This window comes from Podarcis liolepis, assembly GCF_965112155.1.
Source record: "Podarcis liolepis genome assembly, chromosome: 1".
In the NCBI taxonomy this organism is placed as follows: Eukaryota; Metazoa; Chordata; class Lepidosauria; order Squamata; family Lacertidae; genus Podarcis; species Podarcis liolepis.
This window is the reverse complement of record NC_139554.1, coordinates 36034551-36056250: the sequence shown is the minus strand read 5'-3', so window position 1 is coordinate 36056250 and position 21700 is coordinate 36034551. Positions and strand designations below refer to the sequence as shown.

Genomic DNA, 21700 nt, shown 5'->3' with positions numbered 1-21700 from the left:
ATTTTAGGGTCAAACAATCTGATTGGGGCAGACCTATGACTTTGAACTTGAGCCTTCACCAAGTTCACAGCAGGGGTACATTCTGTGTATAGCACAAGTGTGTGTATTTGAATGGGATTTGGCATGCAAAAGGTGTGTGCACACAAGATGTTGGAATCTCCACCTAATCTCTGCTCTTCCCCACAGCCACTTTTGTCCCAACTTCCAACATCAGAGCTTGGCTGGGGGGGGGGGGAAATAACCTCAGGAAGATGGAATGGGGCAGCGGTGCAGATGGTTGCCTGTACAACCCCTTTGCTTTTTAAATGACACTCTCCCACCAATTTATGTTGTTTAAAAATTAACTCTTGAATGCTGCATGTTAGGTGCTATTTGTGCCCATATATATAGTATGATGATTTCTTCAGTTCACCCCCTAATGTGATGGCTCCCAACTTTGGACCTCCTGATGCTTTTGGACTACAACTCCCATCCCTCACCACTGCCCCTGCTGTCTAGGGACAATGGGAGTTGTAGTCTAACAACAACTGGGGGCCCTTTTTCAGGGGGAACTCATAGGAACTCAGTCTTGGCACCTCTCAGGTGGGCACCATTGCCATTCTAAGAAAACGAGATATGTTTATGGTGAGTTCCAGCACCTCTTTCCCTAGAAAAATAGCACTGCCAATAAATGCTCTAATATGTTAATTCATATAGGTCCACTCCATATAGAGATATGTGCTCTGTCAAGAAAACCATCTTTTTTATTGTTAGCCAATCCTTCCTTCATCTGCAAACTGTTGCTAGGGTAACAGAAACAAAATAATTTTGAAACCCTTTTTATTTCAACAAGACAGTGGAAAACTTTGGGGGGGTGTACAGTGGTACCTCGTGTTACGTACCGTCCCCCTTACGAATGCTTCGGGTTATGCGCGCCACTAACCCGGAAGTAGATGCCCCTTGTTGTGAACTTTGCCCCGGCATGCAAGCGGAAGTCGTGCTCCGGCAGCGCGGCAGCAGCGGGAGGCGCCATTAGCAAAAGCGTGTCTCATGTTACAAATGGTTTCTGGTTACGAGTGGACCTCCGGAACGGATTACGTATGTAACACGAGGTACCACTGTACTCTAGGCACCAGGATAGTTTCAGGATCCTAGCAAAGGCTATGACACTGACTTTGAGTCAGCTCAGGTTCTTTTAAGGATCAAGCTAGATGTGATAGTGGTGTGTGAGCGATATGTCGTTTACATAAAAACAAGGGGTGGGAAAGCATGTGAGGATCAGATGACATTAAGTAAGGGGAGCACAACTTTACTGGCTCTTCTTTGTTTTAAGCAGTTTTCTCTCAGTTGAGCTCCAATGAAAGACCTGGGCTGGGAGAAACTGCTTAAGGCAACAGAGTGCAACAAAGTAAGGAAGGAGGGGGCTGGTTTTGTTACACACAAAACACACGTCAGTGGGCTGTTTTACAAGTAGAGAACAAACCTCCACCCATCCTTGTTTTATATGTAAACAGGGCATTTTTAGAACTGGCATATAAAAACAATATTGGCACCGATTGTTCTGCCCTTTAATAACTTACTTAGCCTGCATAACCTAAAAACTGTCCAGATGAAATATTCAATAAGCAGATAAATATCTACAAAAATGTGTCATCCATCAAATTTTATTTATGTCTTTTTTTTAGTGTTCCTTTATTGAATACAAAGATTTTAAGCTGGTGTACAGGCAATATGCTGCTCTTTTCATAGTGGTTGGAATTAATGAAACCGAGGTATGTGTTTATTTCTTAACTATGTAAAGAAAAGACAAATATTGATCTATGAACTAAAGACAAATACCGAACCTGATATATGCCCATTGCTTCAGTTTCTTCCTGGTTTCCATGTGTGATCCAGTTCCTTATATTGTGTCCTTCACTCTGCAATATCTAGCTCTCCCACAATGTAGTTGCATAATAAGAGATGAAGGAAATGCAGTATAGTCCCTTTCAGCAAAACCAAGAACCCTATGGCACCTCAAAGACAAGCAGGGTGTCATGAGCTTTTGTAATCAAGACCCTGCAAATAGAGACTTGACAAGAGACCAGAGACCAGGGTGCTTCCAGGTGGGTGTTTATCGTTGGATTGGTACACCACATGCAAGCAAACCTTTTACAGCACCCATACAAGGTCATCATCAAAAAGCCAGCCCGTATTTTTTTCTCATGTAATATGAATTTATTATTTTGAGGGGAAATCTGATAAGCTTAAAAAAAACCCTGTTACTCACAACCCACTAGCGATATCTCAGTGACCCGTTTACAAAGGAAGCACCCTTGAGAAATTGTTTTATTCATGTATGTATTTACAACCTTTCTGGACTGCCTTTCATCACATAACAGTCATCAAAGGACAATTTTCAAGCACAATATAGAACATCATACGACATAAAACGACAGTGAAACACAACAATCAATAATATCAATCATCAATAAAACATAGCAGCATAAAATAAGCCTGAGGTCTTGGTCAGTCTCTCTTGGCTTCTTCCAAAAGCCCAGAACATTAAGTATGTTTTAACTTGGTAGTAAAATCCCAGCTAGGATGCCACCATCCATTTTGCCAGGGAAAGAGTTCCATAATACAGGTTCTACTACAGAGGAAGCCCCGTCCTGTGTCACCACACAGCCAGCCATGCCTGCCTGCAGGACACGAAGCAGTGCCCCCTGCCAATCATGGGTTCCAGGCCATTCTGAGCACAAACATCAGCATCGGCATGGTCTGCATGCAATTAAACCTGATGTGAAATTCAGTGTGTTATTGTTTGTAATGCTGCCCTGGTACACTCTTTTGAATTTATACTTCTGGTGCAGTGAATTTTAAGGTCTAATGATCAGACTATTCGTTTTGTTTCCTAAAACTTAAAACAAAAATCACAACTGTGAGCTTTATAAGTAATGTAGAAAAGTTAACAGATCACTGGTTTCTCTGATGTTCCAACTGATTTTCAGAATGAAATGGCTGTCTATGAACTCATTCATAATTTTGTGGAGGTTTTGGACAAGTATTTCAGTAGAGTGGTAAGTATGATATTGAACCAAATACAAACTATTCTCTCTTTTTAGAAAGCTTTCATATGATTTATTATATCATAGACCTATTAGTTTGAAACATTTGCACCATGATAGAGTGCAGATATTTGACCTTTGGATTTATTTTTATCAAAAGACATCAACATTTAAGTCATTGGGTATTAAGCAAGTACACAGGTGGCTCAAGTCTGTATTATTCCACATGTATAGAATTATAGCTTTGTAGCTGCCTTGGAAATTGAGGAGAAATTGAGCAAAAGCTAAAGGAGAGCTTTGATAACTTGCTCCCAACTTTTGGATGTTTCTATTGGGACACCAGGAGAGGTCCAACATCTGAATGTAAGCTCTGCCTATGTCATTAGATAAATATAGCACTTTGAAAGAATCTTTGAAACTCACAAATCTAAAAATACTGAGATGACAAATCATCTCTCTAGTAAAGGACAGATGTTCTTTTCTTTCCCACAGTTGTTCTTTCCTCCTCCATTATCATCCTAGCTTGAGATACTGCCAGAATTCTGCAGATATTATATGTTAATTTTACTTTCACTAGCTCATCTCTTGGGAATTAAGAGTTCAATTTGTTATATCATTTACTTGTTCTCTGTGTTACAAGCAATTAAAATAGAAACATGCATGATACGATGTACCACACTTTTCAACCCTTTTAGAGTGAACAAGCCAGCAGCTTCGAGCAAGGCCAGTCTCCATGGGGTGGTGCAAATTGTACATTAGACTCCGTCTTTCAGCCAATAGATGATCATTCAGAAATAGAGATATAGCCGCATCTGTTGATTGTGTTATAATCACAATTCAGACAAAACTGGTATTAGGAGGCAGTGCTTAGAATAAGGCAGGCAGATTTTTAGGAAATGTGCTTTCTTAAATGGGTGGCAGCTTCACATACGCATGTTGGGGCTTTCACTGTGTGCATTATGGTCAAAAAACAAAATATGCTTTATTGTACTAGCCAAAGGCCATGACAAAACCATACAAACACTGTCAGGAAAATAAATATCTATATAAACTATATAACTGTATATAAAAAGCAGAGCCAGTGAATTGAACCATCAAGATCATAAAATGCAGATGCACGTGTGTTCACATTATGATGCCCGACATGCAGAAAGATACACGTTCAAGGAGGAATGCCATGGCTATTTTTAACACTGGATCGCCTCATAACACACCAGCAGAAATGTGATGACTGACACACAGCCAGGACTTATGGGTCTTCCAGCAATTTGGCAGAAGTGCAAAACAAATCAGCTGCCCACTTTCACCGAAAACAATCAAAGTCTACCTGCAGAAGGTAGCTTTAAAAGTGTGAGACCAGCATCTGGTGGAAGCTCCCACTCAAAAGAGGGCTGCTCAGTAGGATTTCCCATAGTTTAGGGCTGTGCATCTTTGCCTCATCCAAAGCATAGCAAAAGACTAACAACTACTACATACGGTATGCAATAGGTCTTGCTTCACAACAGTGTGGGGAAACTGTGACCCTCTAGACATTGTTAGACCCCCAACTCCCATCAAACCCAGCCAAGGATGCCCAAAGGTAGGGTTGCCATATTTCAGAAAGTGAAAATTCGGACACAAAAGTTGTATGGGTTGCCATATGTCTGGATCTTCCTGGACATTACAGTGATTTCCACCCGGACACTGTTTCCAATGGCCGAATCCCGGCTATGTCCAGGAAATTCTGGATGTATGGCTGCCCTACCAATGGTCAAGGATGATGGGAGCTGTAGTCCCTTAACTCTGCTTTAAAATAAGAAAGTTGTACTGAAAATGGCTGTAAAGGATGAGTGAATGTTTACAAGCTCCATGATAATCCCTTGGACCAAAAACCAATATACAAATAAACTTTAAAAACACTAATAATAGTGTACAATAATGTACAGTAGTCAGAAATGGAACAACATCAGTCCTTTGCTCTTGCTGATATGTCCCTTTTCTTCTTTTTTTAGAGTGAATTGGATGTATCCTTTCAGTTTTCTCTATTTATGTTCCTGCTCCTTCCTGCGTCTGCCAGGCTGTGTGGCATTCATAGGAATCAAAATGTTGCCACGATTGGATTAAACTGTGTTCAGCAGAGGTGACTGAGCCATATGGATGAATGGTTTGTAGTATGTGAATAGTAACAGTGTGGAGGTAAGTTGTTAAAAGGCTAGTGATATGGGTGGCGATATGATAGTTGATGCTGGGAAATGCAGACATTTTGTCTAAAGGTAGGAAATTTCCCCTTGCTCTACTTGCTGCATGCATAACTTTAATAGATTTCAGTGCATAAACACAGTAGCTGTGATAGAATCTGTTGCTGGGCAAAGGAAGAGCTCTGTCCTCAAAGGAACCGAGCTCTGAGCATTTATTCCTACCATTGAAAGGGATCTCTCTTTCTTTCTCTGATTGCTACCTGCTTTTCAATGGCAGAGGCATCTGGACAAAAGTCTCAAATGGAGATTTCAGCACATGGGGTGAATAGATACAGGAGAAGACTAGGGATGCAGATTAATGTAGTCTACTTGCTCATTACAGCTGTTAACGTTCAACCGAATGACCATCTCCTTCTGCACGAACCTGCCTGAGCTGACCACAGTGTTTAGTATCAGATCCATTCATTGATTCTGCTGGCATAATGTAGTGGGAGAGGATTTGAGATGGTTGCTGATGTCCCAAATGGGTTGGGTAACATCTCTCTCCATGTGACAGAGGCAGGAGAGCAAAGAACTCTGGGAGGCAGGCGCAGTCCCCTCAGTTTTTTCTCTCCTGCCTGACGGGACAGGTTTTTCTTCTTATGAGAGTTATCTTCTGTCATACTTTCAATGCTACTGGAGGTGTTATGGGTGTGTGTGTCCCCCATGATCTGGCCCTGCTTATTTAAGGGAAATGGAACTACATCTGTAATATTTGAGGAAGACAAAAGGGGACATTCCAGGTGAGACTTGAATCCCCTAACATACCCCTGGGTGAAAAATATGCCAACCCCAGAAATGGTACACTATGTTTCCCTGTAACTGTCCTGACACCTTCTACCATCATCAGCATGAGATAAGCAGGGCTCAGGATTTGGCAGTTTTCCAACCCAGATTCTCCCACCTCTATCCTTTTTGGATTGGAGATCAGTGAGGGTAGCATCAGAAGTGGATGGTCCTGAGAAACCAATAACAACAACAACACCTGTGGTTGATGGAAGTAAGACAATTAAAGGGTGACATTACAAACACACTCCTAATTGCATGCTAAATAATTGTATGATTAGCTCAGTCGGTAGAGAATGGGACTCTTAATCTAATCTTAGGGAAGGAAATTTTGCAATGAAAGGGAGGCTCCATTACATTTGAGTCAGGATTCCACTTAAAGAGGAAGCTTATTAGTATCCTCTTAATTAAGAGTACACATGAAGCAAAATGTTTTCAGTATTGTAACTGCAATACAGCAAAATAAAATAAAAAATACATCTTTGTGGAAATAGTCAGAATTTAAGCATTCCCTCACTACCCCCCATAAATTAAATCTCAAGTTTTGCTACTTAGCATGCTGGTGTATTTGACAAGTCCCAGCTATGTGCATGGAGAAGTGGGTGGAATTGTATTAAGCTCTTTAAAACAACTGCAGTAGGTGCTGATATCTGGGAGAGATGAGTCATTAAAAAAGATTACAAAAGCAACAGTTGAAAGTTATCACATCAAGTTTGGTGTGGCAAAACGGATCTGGAGTGGGAGTACTTTATTTTTTAATACCTGTACTTCTGTGTAAGGAACAAGAGCGCAGTTTTTCACATGAAAATAAGGCATAGATGACCTGCTCTGAAAAGTATGAATTGCTGCCTAGGTTGCACTCCCATGCACATGTACTTGTAAGTATTACTCTTTGAGCACAGCTTGACTGACATCTAAGTAAAGAAACATAGGTTGGTGCTGTGCATTACATTACATAAAAGCATTTAAGAAGAACATATCAATTTTCAGGAGAAATTACTGAATTTAGCTAACACACAGGCACTCCCTGCATTGAAGATGTAAACAGGTGTACAATAAACCTTATATCGTAAAGACACTAGCTTCCATTGTGCTTTGATTTTCCCAACAGAAACAGAACCCGGGTAAGTGCCTGGAACCCCCCTGGAATATTGCTACTGCTAGGCAGAGACTGGGGCTGACACGCAACCTTCACAACATTACTTAAATAAAATAAAGTCCAATAATGATGCCTCGTGCAGGGAGATGCAGTCCGTGGCATTCCCACAGTGACGGTGGCAAAATTAGTGGAGCCCTGGGTTGGCAGCCTTGCAGGGCCGCTGACACCCTGGCTTACCCCACCACAGCCTCCCTCTGATCTCCTCTCCATCCCAATGAGCACAACGACCTCTCTTTACTGCAGATCAACATCATGCTAAGCTGGAGGAGAGGGTCCTCTCTTCCAAGCCCAGCAGTAGGCTAGGAAGGAAAACCACACTCTTTGCTATTCAGATATCACTTTCTTAAAATCAGAGATGGCATTTCCCCTTCCCATCACTGTGATGGGCTGGGAGGAAGGGAACTTCTCCCAGCTGCATGCTGTGATGGGGAGGAAAACCTCTGTCTCTCTTCTTCTGCTCAGCCTGAGGAACCTCTCATTCTATCCCACTGTTGAGGTGTTGAGGAAAGCCCTCTCCTCAAAGGTACCTTTCCCTCACACGTGCCACCATTGCTGGGAGGTCAGAGCACTCATTTATATGTGCTGAGACCTAAGATCTCATAGCAGTAGCATCACTGGTTTTGCCATCAATCTTGGGGGGCGGGGGCCCTACTGCAGGACAGTTTCCTCACCTGTGAGCTAAAGACTTGCCACTTTTCAGTTGCGGTCCATCAACACTTAAAGGCCAAAAGCTATGGTAAGAAAATATTTGCCAGAACCAACTTAATGCCCAAGCATTAAATTGTTCAGTTTCTGTTAATTGGTTCTCGTGGGAAACTTGCAGATTCTAGCTTCACCAATTAACTCAAGCTGGTGTCAATTTACTCTTGGCAGAAAGCCCAGGTCTGCTTGACCTAGAAACTGCTTACTCTGATTGGTTAACGACCAGCACTCAACTCTGTTATCAAGGGATTGTTAGCTCAGTTTGGTGTGAGGTGTGTTAGGAGTTAGAAGTGCTGTGTATGGTTTTGAGAGAGAGAAAGAGAGGATTTATTTTGCTTTTATTTGTATGCAGAAACTCTGCTGGTTTTATTTTTTCCTTTTAATAAATCCTGTAAATAGTTATTCTGAGTCTAGCTGACTAGTCATTACTGCCGCAACTAGCTTCTTCGCTGTGCAGGAAAACTCTGCTACGTTTGGGCTAAAGCCAATAGGGCTATGCCTGACACTTCAAAGTTCCATGAGGTTATGGGCATTGTGCTGCCAGCCTGAGTTGCGGTGGTGTCAGCATCAACGGCGTTGGTTCCAGTAGTTCCAGAAGTTGTTGTTCTCTGGCTGGTTCCTGACCGTGGTGAGCTGGTGACGCAGCGGACACAAGGACAACAGCTGCAGCGTGTGAGTGCTGGGTGCTGTGGTTCCTGTTTTCTCTCTCGGTGGTCGTGAGTAGCTGGTTCCGGGTTCCAGGGACATCGCTCTCAAGATGACCTCACAACCAGTTCAGATGGCTTTTGAGCGTCTGAATGACTCCAATTACTTGCTGTGGTCGGAACGCATGCAGGCAGTGCTGCAGAGGGATCGTCTCTGGCAAGTGGTGAGTAAGTTTCCTACGAAGCCTGATGATGAAGACCTCGATAAAGACCAAAGAGCAAGGGCCACAATTGTCTTGGGGCTGGAAGATTCCCAGTTGCCGTATGTGAGGGGAATCAAGACAGCTAGAGGTGTGTGGCAAGCACTTAAAGAACTCCATGTGCGTGAGACAGCGGTTTCCAAGCTGTTCATTCGCAAGGCATTGTACAAGGCAATGTTGCAGCCTGGGGTTACAATGCAGGAACACCTACACAGTTTACAGTTAAAGTTTGTTGCGCTACAGGAAAGAGACTGTGCGTTAGACCAGCAGGAGAAGGTGGCTATTATTTTGAGTTCTCTTCCGGAAAGCTGGGATAATTTAGTTTTATCTCTAGAAGGCATACAGGAGCGTGATTTATCAGTCAGTTATGTCACTGGGCGTTTGATTGAAGAATGGCAGAAGAGGCAAGAAAGGTCGTTGGCTGCAGAGGCTTCTACAGGCGGGCGGTTTGGAAGGAGTTCTCATGCCGTGCCAGAGGTGAAGCAAAAGCAGCGTACTGGTGTGGAGTCAGCGTTTGCTGTTAGGCGTTGTTTCCGATGTGGGTCTTCAGCGCATTTAAAACGACAATGTCCGGAGTTGGTCAAGTCTCAGTTGCCGGTGCAGGAGCAGAGACGAGATCAGCAGCAGCAGCAGCGTAAAAAGAAATTCTTCAAACAAAAACAGTCGGCTCAGCTGGTGACCGGCGAGGTCAAGATTGCTGATGAGAAACAAGCGGTCTGGGTGGTCGATTCGGGAGCGTCTCGCCACATCGTGAATTCAGATGAATTGTTTGTTTCCAAGAACTCAGCACAGCGCAGCCAGGTGGCTCTAGCAGACGGAAGTACTTCCGAAGTGATTTCGGGGGGTGCAGTTTTTGTTCCTTGTCTTCGTGAATGCCTGCAAAATGTACTTTGTGTGCCGTCATTAAGGAGCAATCTGATGTCTGTAGATTGTTTGCTGAAAGCTGGGTTTAAAGTGTATTTTGAAGGAGACAGTTGCATTATTAAGAAGGCTGGTGAGATTTTAGGCACTGCTAAGTCAGAGGGAGGCTTGTTTTGGCTTAAAGCAGGATCTCAAGTTGCAGCAGTAGTCAGTAAATCTCAGCCTGCAGTGAATAACAAAGCTATACATGACAACTGTGTGCACTTATTGCATAGGAAAATGGGGCATGCTTGCTGGAAAAGTGTACTAAAAATGTCTGAATTGGCTGATGGGGGTAATTTAAAGAGTTGTAACAAGTACCTTGATTGTAATGTGTGTAAAAAGGTTAAAACCCACAGAGTCTCTTACCCCAGAAGTGACAGAGTTAGTGAGTCACCGCTACAGCTGGTTCACATGGACGTAATTGGTCCATTTGCTGTAAGCAGGGGTGGATCGCGTTTTTCACTAACAATTGTGGATGACGCCACGCGTTATTCTTGGGTTTTTCCCATGAAGAATAAGGGTGACGTGTTCACTAAGTTTAAAGGCTGGGTGGCATCTGCGGAAAGATTTCTGTCTGTTAAACTCAAAAGGATTCAGACGGACAGAGGTGGCGAATTTATGTCAAATGCCTTTAAAGATTGGTTACAAAAGCGTGGCATTGGGCATAGAAAAACGAACGTTTTTTCCCCAGAGGAGAATGGCATTGCAGAGCGAAAAAACAGATCTTTACAAGATATGATGTTTGCCATGCTTGATGATGCTGATTTACCCATGTCTTATTGGGGGGAGAGCATGCTCACCGCGTGTTATCTCCAAAACAGGCTCTTTCATCAAACAATAGGTACAACCCCGTACTTTAAATTGTTTCAGAAAAAACCTAAAATTGACCATTTGCATGTGTTTGGATCAAAAGCCTGGGTATTAATTCCGAAACAAATGAGGAAGAAGGGAGATCCTAAGACCAAACAATTAGTGTTTGTGGGTTACCAGGAGCTGGGAAAAGGTTTCCGCTTTGCTGAAGGGACAAATGGCATTGTGATCTCCAGGAATGCCAGTTTTTGTGAACATAGTGGCTGGGAGAGACTACATGCCAATACTGAGGTTTGGTTTGAACCTTCCCAGGAGCTCCATGACTCTGAAGGTAGACACAGAGAATCAGAGTCTGAGGGGGAGGAAAGTTCAGATAAGAGCTCTCAAGAAAGTGGAGTTAGCCAGAGCCCAGTTGCTAAGCAACAAAAGAGAGGTCGTAGTTCTGAGGAGGAAAGTGGGTCAGAAGAAAAATTTTCTCCCAGAAGATCTAAAAGACAAAACAAAGGAGTGCCTCCGGTGCGTTTTTCTCCAGATACTGCAAATGTGTTTAGTGTAATTGCAGAGCCCAAGAGTTTTCAGGAGGTGTTAAAGTTACCAAAAGAGGAAACAGAGCTCTGGAAACAGGCAATGGAGGAAGAGATGTCCTCTCTGAATGAGCACAAGGGTTTTACACCAGTAGCAGCGCCTGAGGGGGCAAAGATTGTAGGCTGCAGGTGGGTGTACAAACTTAAGCCTCTGGTGACAGGAGAGTACAAATACAAAGCTCGTTTAGTTGCTCAAGGATACTCTCAGAGGCCTGGAAAAGATTATGACGAGACTTTTTCCCCTACTGCTAAGGGGGACAGTGTAAGGCTGATTCTAACGCTTGGAGCAAAGAGAAAACTCCTGTTAAACCATTTTGACATTCAGACTGCATATTTACATGCATCAATATCAGAAGACCTGTATCTAGCCGAACCGCCTGGTTATGAGACAGGTTCCAATAGAGTGTTAAAATTAAACAAAGCTCTATATGGTCTCAAACAGGCTGCAAGATCTTGGAACAAATGTTTCCATGAAGCCTTAGTGTCATTTGGTTTCAAGCAGAGTACAGCTGACAATTGTGTTTATGTACGTGGTACAGGCAATGATCAAGAGTTTTGTCTGATTTATGTAGATGATGTATTGTATGCCTGCAAAACAGATAAACAAACTAAAAGGTTTGCCAAGCAATTGTCCAGTAAGTTCAAAGTGAAAGACTTAGGCCCGGTTAGGACATATCTAGGGTTGGAAGTGTGCTGGGCCCAAGATGGCAGCTGCCTAATTAGTCAGCAGAACAAAGTTAAACAACTACTGACTACATACAGGATGCAGGATTGCAAAGGGGCAGCGGTGCCTATGGATCCAGGTTTCATAAAAACACTTCATACAGATGAGAGTCCTGAATTTGAACATCCTGATGTATATCACTCTGTAATTGGAAGTTTATTGTATCTAGCACAGTGGTCCAGACCTGATATTAGCTATGCAGTAGGCATATTAAGTAGATTGGTCTCAAAACCCACACTAAATGCCTGGAAAGGGGTAAAACAAGTTCTGAGGTACCTCAAACAGACAATTGGCTATATGTTACAATTAAATTCTTCAGAGGATGAAATGTTGAGTTGCTACTGCGATAGTGACTGGGGAAATTTGCCAGATAGAAAATCTGTCACAGGACTAGTCATAAGGGTCGGTGGAGCTTTAATCAGCTGGCGGTCACGCAAGCAAGACGTTGTAAGTGTGTCATCAACGGAATCAGAGTATGCCGCATTGAGTGAATTGTGCAACGAGGTGATTTATTTCAAGCATTTGTTAGCAGATTTAAATGTAAATTGTGGAGAACCAGTACAAGTTTACATTGATAATCAAGCTTGTATAACCTTAAGTAAAACAGAGGGCTTCAAATCGCGTTCAAAACATATCTCTGTAAAATACCAAAATGTACGTTGCTGTGTACAAGACAATGTAATCACCTGTACTTATGTATCAAGTGAAGAAAATGTAGCAGATGTGTTAACTAAACCATTGGCAAAGATAAAGAACAAGCGAATGTGCAAGGGTTTAGGTTTGCTGGAAAAACAATCTCCTACATAGGTGTATTTGGTGTTAATTGTTCAGCAGAATCTGTGAGGGGGTGTTCAGTTTCTGTTAATTGGTTCTCGTGGGAAACTTGCAGATTCTAGCTTCACCAATTAACTCAAGCTGGTGTCAATTTACTCTTGGCAGAAAGCCCAGGTCTGCTTGACCTAGAAACTGCTTACTCTGATTGGTTAACGACCAGCACTCAACTCTGTTATCAAGGGATTGTTAGCTCAGTTTGGTGTGAGGTGTGTTAGGAGTTAGAAGTGCTGTGTATGGTTTTGAGAGAGAGAAAGAGAGGATTTATTTTGCTTTTATTTGTATGCAGAAACTCTGCTGGTTTTATTTTTTCCTTTTAATAAATCCTGTAAATAGTTATTCTGAGTCTAGCTGACTAGTCATTACTGCCGCAACTAGCTTCTTCGCTGTGCAGGAAAACTCTGCTACGTTTGGGCTAAAGCCAATAGGGCTATGCCTGACACTTCAAAGTTCCATGATAAATCACATCAATGCACAATGCTTCTAATAAAACACAGGTACAGTGGTGCCTCGCAAGACGAAATTAATTCGTTCCGCAAGTCTCTTCGTCTTGCGAGTTTTTCGTCTTGCGATGCACGGTTTCCCATAGGAATGCATTGAAAATCAATTAATGCGTTCCTAGGGAAACCGCCTTCAGCCTCTTCTGAAGGCTGGGGGGGGGGACAAGGGCTTTTCTTCCCACCCCCAGCATTTTAAAAAACCCCGGGACAGCGGAGGACTTCTCCGCTGTCCGGGCGTTCTTAAAATGCTGGCGGGCGGCATTTTAAAATCGCCCCGGGACAGCGGAGGACTTCTCCGCTGTCCGGGGCGATTTAAAAGCCCCTGGGAAGGCAGGCAGGGGGGACAAAGACTTTTGCCCCCCGCCCGCCTTCAGAACAGGTCCTGGACCTCTTCTGAAGGCGGGCGGGGGGCAAAAGTCTTTGCTCCCCCCCCCGCCTGCCTTCAAAAGCCGTCCGGGACAGCGGAGAAACGCGCTGTGTTTCTCCGCTCTCCCGGGAAGGCAGGCAGGGGGGAACAAAGACTTTCGCCCCCCGCCCGCCTTCAGAAGGTGTTCCCTCCCCGCCGCCCGGCTTCGGAGCATCATTCCGAAGCCGGGCGGCGGGGGCAGGTGTTCCCTCCCTGCCGCCCGGCTTCGGAGCATCATTCCGAAGCTGGGCGGCGGGGGCAGGTGTTCCCTCCCCGCCGCCCAGCTTCGGAGCATCGTTCCGAAGCCCGGCGGCGGCGGAAGGAGGCGTTCCCGCCCCACCGCCCGGCTTCAGAGGAGGTCCGAGGACAGTGGGGAAGACGCGCTGCGCTTCCCCGCTGCCCCGGATATTTCCCTATGGGCTGTCGTCTTGCAAAGCAAGCCCATAGGGAAATTCATCTTGCGAAGCGCCTCCAAAACGGAAAACCCTTTCGTCTAGCGGGTTTTCCGTCTTGCGAGGCGTTCGTCTTGCGAGGTACCACTGTATTTTTGAGGCATATGCTAATGGAAGCAAATATATTTAGTGACTGAAATAGCTATGCCAATCACTGAGCCAAAAACTGTTTTGTCTTGGGGTGACACATCTGGCTCTATGAAACTTGAGAAAATACTAGGTATAGAAATCATCAGTGGTAAGTAGATATATCGCCAAATTATATTTCAGCCTTGTCTTTGAAAAAATATATTTCAAAGCATGTTCATACAGCCTACCTTTATTAGCCCCTTGCCCTCTATTTGAAGAGCAGTTCAGAGTTTTATTTAAAGATAAATAACCTTAAGAAGGAAACGTGGAGGCTTTGAAGTTGGTCATAAACATTGAGCAATAGGGCAGCAGAGACAGGTCACCTGGTCACAGTCTTCCCTTATGTGGTGAGATGTAGGGTAGTTTTATTAAAATTATAGCAATTTTGCAATTTCTCTTCTGTCTATACTGTATTTGCACTAGTTCACCACTGTGCTGTATTCATTGCCTATTTCCCAAGGTTCTAAAGGCCGTGAGTGGCGGGAGGAAGGGCAGGAAGAAAAAGGATGGAAATGACTTTGGGAGGTTAAGGGGAGGCCTTGGTGAAGGGGGAAGGAGGGTCTCGCTATGTGTGACAGGTGACAGTTTCTGCACTGCATTGTTTACAACAATGACAGAAGTTTGAGTAAAGCAAGGATGGAGAAACACTGAGAGGGAAATGGCAGTTTCCTAAAATGGCAGCGGTTTGAATGTAGCAGGGATGGATAAACAACACTGAGGGGTGTTTTTTTAAAAAAAACCCAACAACAACAATAATTAACAACAACAACTTATTATTTATACCCTACCCATCTGGCTGGGTTTCCCCAACCACTCTGGGCGGCTTCCAACAGAATATTAAAATACAGTGGTCTGTTAAACATCAAAAGCTTCCCTAAATGTGGACAGGCTGCTTGGACGAGTGAAACCAACCACCTGTCTCCTTGATCCTTGCCCATCCTGGCTTATAAAAGCTAGCCGGGAAGGGCTGGGCGATGGGCTTCGCGGGGTCATGAATGCTTCTCTCTGTGAGGGAGCCTTCCCAGACCTGCTGAAAGAGGCGGTTTTCAAACCGCTTCTTAAAAAACCATCTTTAGATGCTGCCAATATGGCTATCGCTCAGTCTCAGATCTTCCATTCTTGGGCAAGGTGATTGAGCGAGTGGTTGCTGAACAACTCCAGGCATGCCTGGAAGAAGCGGACCATTTGGATCCCTTCCAGTCGGGATTCAGGCCTCATCATGGGACTGAAACTGCCTTGGTTGCACTGGTCAGTGATCTCCGGCGGGCTAGGGACAAAGGTGAAAGCTGTTTCCTAGTTCTGCTGGATCTCTCAGTGGCTTTTGACACCATCAACCATAACATCCTTCTGGAGCGTTTAGAGGGGCTGGGAGCTGGGGGCACTGTTATACAGTGGTTCCGCTCCTTCCTCCTAGGCCGTGTTCATAAGGGGGGGGGGATGAGTGTTCAGACCCCTGGGCTCTTACTTGTGGGGTGCCTCAGGGTTCTGTCTTCTTCCCCATGCTTTTCAACATCTACATGAAGCCGCTGGGAGAGATGATCAAGGGGTTTGGGCTGGGTGTTCATCAGTATGCGGATGATACCCAGCTCTACCTCTCTTTCAAATCATAACCAGTGAAGGCGGTGAAGGTCCTGTGTGAGTGTCTGGAGGCGGTTGGAGGATGGATGGCGGCTAACAGATTGAGGTTGAATCCTGACAAGACAGAAGTACTGTTTTTGGGGGACAGGAGGCGGGCAGGTGTGGGAGACTCCCTGGTCCTGAATGGGGTAACTGTGCCCCTGAAGGACCAGGTGCACAGCCTGGGAGTCATTCTGGACTCGCAGCTGTCCATGGAGGCACAGGTCAATTCTGTGTCCAGGGCAGCTGTTTATCAGCTCCATCTGGTATGCAGGCTGAGGCCCTACCTGCCTGCGGACTGTCTTGCCAGAGTGGTGCATGCTCTGGTTATCTCTCGCTTGGACTACTGCAATGCGCTCTATGTGGGGCTACCTTTGAAGGTGACCCGGAAACTACAACTAATCCAAAATGCAGCAGCTAGACTGGTGACTGGGAGCAGCCGCCGAGACCATATAACATCGGTCTTGAAAGACCTACACTGGCTCCCAGTACATTTCCGAGCACAATTCAGTGTTGGTGCTGACTTCTAAAGCCCTAAATGGCCTTGGTCCAGTATACCTGAAGGAGCATCTCCACCTCCATCGTTCTACTTGGACACTGAGGTCCAGCGCCGAGGGCCTTCTGGCGGTTCCCTCATTGCGAGAAGTGAGGTTACAGGGAACCAGGCAGAGGGCCTTCTTGGTAGTGGCACCCGCCCTGTGGAATGCCCTCCCACCAGATGTCAAAGAGAAAAATAACTACCCAACTTTTAAAAGATATCTAAAGGCAGCCCTGTTTAGGGAAGCTTTTAATGTTTAATAGATTGTTGTATTTTAGTGTTTTGTTGGGAGCCGCCCAGAGTGGCTGGGGAAACCCAGCCAGATGGGCGGGGTATAAATTTTATATATATATATATATACACACACACACACACACACACACTAACTAACTAACAACTACTACTACTACTACTAAACAGGGCTCCCCCCCCCCCCCAGTTTTAACCAGGAGAAATGGGTGCAAATAGAAGGTAATGAAACAGAGTCTTTGCCAACGGCCTTCTCGGCATGCTCAAATATTGTTACAACCCATCCCACCCCCACCCCCCGTTCTTCTCTCTTCTTGGTGAACTCAAACTTGTCTCTCTTCTGTTCCTCAGCTGCCTTATGTGTGTGAGAGAAAGAAGGTGGAGTCCTCAAATACTCCATAGTACCTTCACATAATATAGTTCACTCCCAGTACCATGAAGTTCCAGATTGAACATAGCAATTTAGAAAGCAATTTAGAACAGATATTAACAAGCAAACACCCTTATATGTATAGCACCCATTTTGTGCAATCCTGTGTCTTTTATTTTTTTTTAAATCATGTATTATTACAGCCTGTTCCTTCAATGGTAAATACACAAAATGTTTAGTGCCCAGCCGTAGTTACCAAGGAAGATGCATGTTCAAGTTCATACTCAGCATAAAGTTTGCTGGGTGGACCTGAGCCAGTCCCTCTCTTCCAACCTAACCTACCTCACTGGATTGTGGTAAGGATAAAATGGGAAGGGGTAAGATAATATATAGTTGACCTGCGCTCTTTGGAGAATGAATGGGACAGCGGTGTTAGTTAATTAATTAATAAATATACAGTTACAGGTTTAGTGATATATCTTAACCTCAGATCACTGAGATTTAAAATCCCAAAGGTGGAGTTAGGCCAACTAAGCTACTAGCAGTGGGCCTGATCTGGGCCTCTCAACTGGAGCTAGTGCAGCTGAAATGCTCAAATTACCACCTTCCACTCTGGCCAGGGCAAGCATGTGGGCTTCAGATATGGTAGTGGCTCTGCCACTCAGTTTAGCCCAGCTGAACTGAGCATTGCAGCCTAAGGTTCCCATCTATAAAAAGGAAGTAGTAATATTGATTATATTGGTTTCCCCAAAAGATTAGCAAACATTAGTACTGTACAGGTTTGTCGCTGGTTTATCTCCCTGCATATAGCCAATTAATATTCTTTCAATATATGACTGCAGTATAACCCTGATGTGAAAATTCCTGGTTTACTCTCTGAAAGTTTTGGTAAAATTTCATTTAAAAAGATAAGCAAGCCCTTTAGATTCTGATTCATTTTTAAGTGAGGGTTGGGCGTTGGACCGATGCTGTCTGCAAAGGAGTGGCATCGTTTAGCTGCAATGCTTTCGCAAGAGGACCCAGCCTGCCTAAAAGAACCAAGCAACTTGCCCTGCACCTTTGGGAAGAGCAGCTCGGGGAGATGAGGAAGGAACAGCCTGAGTGGGGAGGGACGCACTATGAGCTGCAGTCACTTGATTCCCAATAGCAGATGAAGTACTTGTTGGTGGAATGAAGAGTAGCTAGTTGTGGAATGCTGCCCAACAGGGTGGGGCAGCTCATATCTCACTGGGGGAGAAAAGAAGCCTCTTTGGGCTTCCAGTCATAATACCAACCTCCAGTTATCTCTGTAGAAACATTTTAAAAACACTTGATAGTAAGACGGAATGCATGTCTCATCAGATCCTGAACCAAGGAAGCAAATGTTGAGTTTCTTTACTCTTTCTACAGGGGGCTTCGTTTTGTTTTCAGGTGGGGAGTGCTGCGATTAATACAGAACGTGTTCTAGCTGTTTGCTGGCTAAGTTAGTAGTACTGAAATGTTAGATCTCTGCGGACCTCTTTTAAATTTCAGATTACACAGCTGTTCTGGCTGGGGCTGATGGGAGTTGTAGTCCCAAAGATCTAGTCGAAAAGATCTGGCGAACACCAGGTTGGGAAAGGCTGGTATGGATTCTTACATCTCAGTGCACCCGTATTTCCACCATATGCGGTAAATACTTTAATGCAGTAAGAAGATACCTTCAGCAGGTCAAACGAAAGATAGGAAGGGTTTTTTCAAGCAGTTGTGATGTTTTCTCAGTACAGCTGTTTGCAAGTTAAGGCATGTCTGGAACAGTGAGGGACTGAAAGCTGGATACACAATTTTTTCATTTGAGCACTTAAGCAGAGGAAGAATGTCTTTTCAGCACTGATTCCACCTCATTTACGCATATAATTGCACTACTATGGGGAAAATGGGGGACTAGGGATCTCTGTCCAGGGTGACTCCCCTCAGACTACAATTCCCAGGAACATTTTGGGGAAGCATGAGACTGATTTCTTGTCACTGATTTGCCTTAGCAGAATTTGTTAACCATTATTTCCCGTGTGTTCTGAATGGTCACTTTGCTAAGCAACTGCTAAACATATTGAAGCATTTTAAAAATAAATTTGAAAATCAAGCTTTTCAGTGAAACTTTACACAATTATTCTGGACTGGCTCTCTTAATGCAAGTCACAATAGGCTGATAGCTGTTAGAATAAGATTGGTGTTAACCAACATCATTTGCTACTTCTGCTGTTTCTCTTTTCTACATCTCTCTTAATTTACATACTATTATACACAATAACTGTATAGTTGGTTGTGAAACTGGAGTTACAATGTTATAATTTTTGCAGTTACCGAAAAACTCTTTAGAAAGTTCATCTGTTAAGCACTTAGATAAAAAAACAAATTTGAGTTCTGGCATTTTTCAGTTTAGTCCTGCTTATTCCAAAAGAAATTCCTTAACTTTATACGTACACAGATCATGTTCAAATTGGACAGAGTGCACATAATTTTGGATGAAATGGTATTAAATGGTTGCATTGTAGAAACCAATAAGACCAGAATTCTCGCACCTCTTCTTGTTCTTGACAAAATGGCTGAAAGCTAGGAAGACTATGCCAGTGAAGGGTGTGTTCGCACAGAATTCTTCAAAACAGAAAGAAGGAACAATGAACTCTGAGGATTCAAAGGCTAGTCTTGCAACATTCCAAATGGGCTGAACTGAACCTTTTCATGCTAAAAGACAACTGAAGGAAGCAGGTGCCACACCTTTACTATCTACCTGTGAAAGGTTAATTAGTTACTGCTTTAAGTTTTTAAGATAACAAAATATTCTCATTGTGTAGCCTGTAATCCAGCTGGTGAAATAAATAGACTCTTTAATAATATATCTGTGTTTCACTTTTTCATCAAACAAAATTAATAAGGCAGGCTGGGAAATGCTAAAAAAATACAGGTGTGCTTTGACTACATGCAAAAGCAACCATGTTTGCCTAAATTGCAGAACTCTAGCATCCATTGTATCTGAAAGTGGACCCTCGACCACAAAACCTTATACCTTAATAAATGTATTAGTCTTTAAGAGTTATCACCCTATGTAAGTCTCCATTTGACTTTGGTGAAAAGGCTCTATTGTTCACTGAACTTGCGTGATTCCTCCCCTAATTCCAAAGTGGGGGGGGGGCCTCAATAGGTTATCTTCAGATCTCAGATCTCTGTCATGACCTCCCTGGAAGGGAAACTTGTACCTGGGCCAGGAGGGATGGAACTGAGACTGAAGATTAAAAGATTAGCAGAAAAGATGTGATGATCAGATAGATGATTTAGCACCTTCAGGGACTGTTTCCCTAAGTTTGGTCTAACCATAAAATTTTCACGGTTCCCGATTGTATGTGGATGCAAAAACCTTTTGAAGAAAACTAAAACAAAGTTTGAAGATATATCTGCAGGGAAGTATTTTATGTAGATTGGGTGTAATGGTTGTTGTCAGGGGATACAGAGCTTTGAGCTACTTAGCTGACAAGATCTCCCCTAGAGAATATTGAGGCTCTCGAGGAAGCTTGAATAGCAGGGCAGAACACGGTGAATGTTATCTTCTATCTGTTGGCTTCTTGAGGCCAACCTCTGGGGATAAAATCTTTGAAAGCACCATGACCAGGGCATGTAGAAAGTGAACTTGTAACACGTTCAGAGTACCATGGAAAGTATATAAACATTTTACTAGGGTCCTCCATGTACCCTACCTTTGAGGAGGCTCCATCCTATCTCATCATGTCATCAAACACTTCTGAAAAATAGGTTACTGATCCTATTTCATCCACTAGCTTGAGAGCTGTAAGCAAATTCTCTTTTCCCCCCTGATTAAGCTGAAGAGTTTTGATGCTTTTGACCAAAAGCCTGATGGGAAACCACCTACTTGAATAGGTCCAACTTAGCAGACAACTGCCTCCATCTCCCTGATGCTTTCACTTGTTAATGTAGTCTGGGGTACTAAGGGGAAACCATCCCCCAAATGCAAGACCAGAGTGGGAAAAGGAACTAATGATCACACCCAGGTTTTCTTCTCCACCATCCTTGGAGAGAGAGAGACAGACAGACAGAAGCTATATGTGGAAAACAAAGAAATGGGAATGTGAAATCCTTCCTTTGCATTGTGTTGAAGAATGAGAGACACAGCTATTGATGGGTTATCTTCCTTCTTCAAATGTGTTTACAATGCTTGTGTGTTTGTTTACTCCAAGTAGGACTGGTGGAAGCTGCTTGATTCACTGTGTCAAGAAGCCAGTGGGCTAAGTCAGGATGGCATTTCTTCCAATTCATGGTAGGAGTGGGGGGACAGAGACATTCCCCATCTGGAGTTAGCTTAGGAAGACTGATTGCCTATCTGGCTAGTATTGAGGAGCTTACTGGCCTCATTGCATCTTTCAGTGCTCAACGGTACAATGCTACTGTTATGGTGCTTAGTGATGGTTTCGTAGATTCTTCCAAGCACAATGGTGGGGATAGATGTGGCTTCCTGGGACGCTAAGGTATTTAGAAGGAAAAAATTAGAGGTTGGGATTGAGTGACCACTTAACACCCAAGAGGCCAATTACTGCTGCTGGGCGGGACCTATTCTAAAGAAATTTATGGACTTGGCCCAGGAGCTTCATCTAAACTGTTTCTCTTATCCCATCCATACATCAACAGAGAATGTTTTCTTAATAGCAACCCATTTATGTAGTTTAATGTCAGATGCATTGCTGAATGAAATTAATGTCTAGCAAAATGAATGGGTCTGGCTCAACATTCCATACACTTTTAATGTGAACTAGAGCTCCAAGTGAA

General features: G+C 43.7%; 1 protein-coding gene across 5 annotated transcripts in view; it reads left to right on the top strand.

The window, feature by feature from the left end:
* AP4S1 (adaptor related protein complex 4 subunit sigma 1) overlaps positions 1 to 19759 on the top strand; it is a 32056-nt gene extending 12297 nt beyond the window's left edge. For 4 of the 5 annotated variants that reach the window (XM_083510809.1, XM_083510807.1, XM_083510808.1 and 1 more), the window contains exons 3-6: positions 1665 to 1751; positions 2970 to 3038; positions 5018 to 5029; positions 19353 to 19759. In XM_083510809.1, coding sequence (XP_083366935.1) covers positions 1665 to 1751; positions 2970 to 3038; positions 5018 to 5029; positions 19353 to 19481 — 297 coding nt within the window. In that variant the 3' untranslated portion in view covers positions 19482 to 19759. The remainder of the gene's footprint in view (positions 1 to 1664; positions 1752 to 2969; positions 3039 to 5017; positions 5030 to 19352) is intronic. The other variant, XM_083510811.1, reaches the window with a different exon arrangement.
* Positions 19760 to 21700: the final 1941 nt, after the last annotated feature.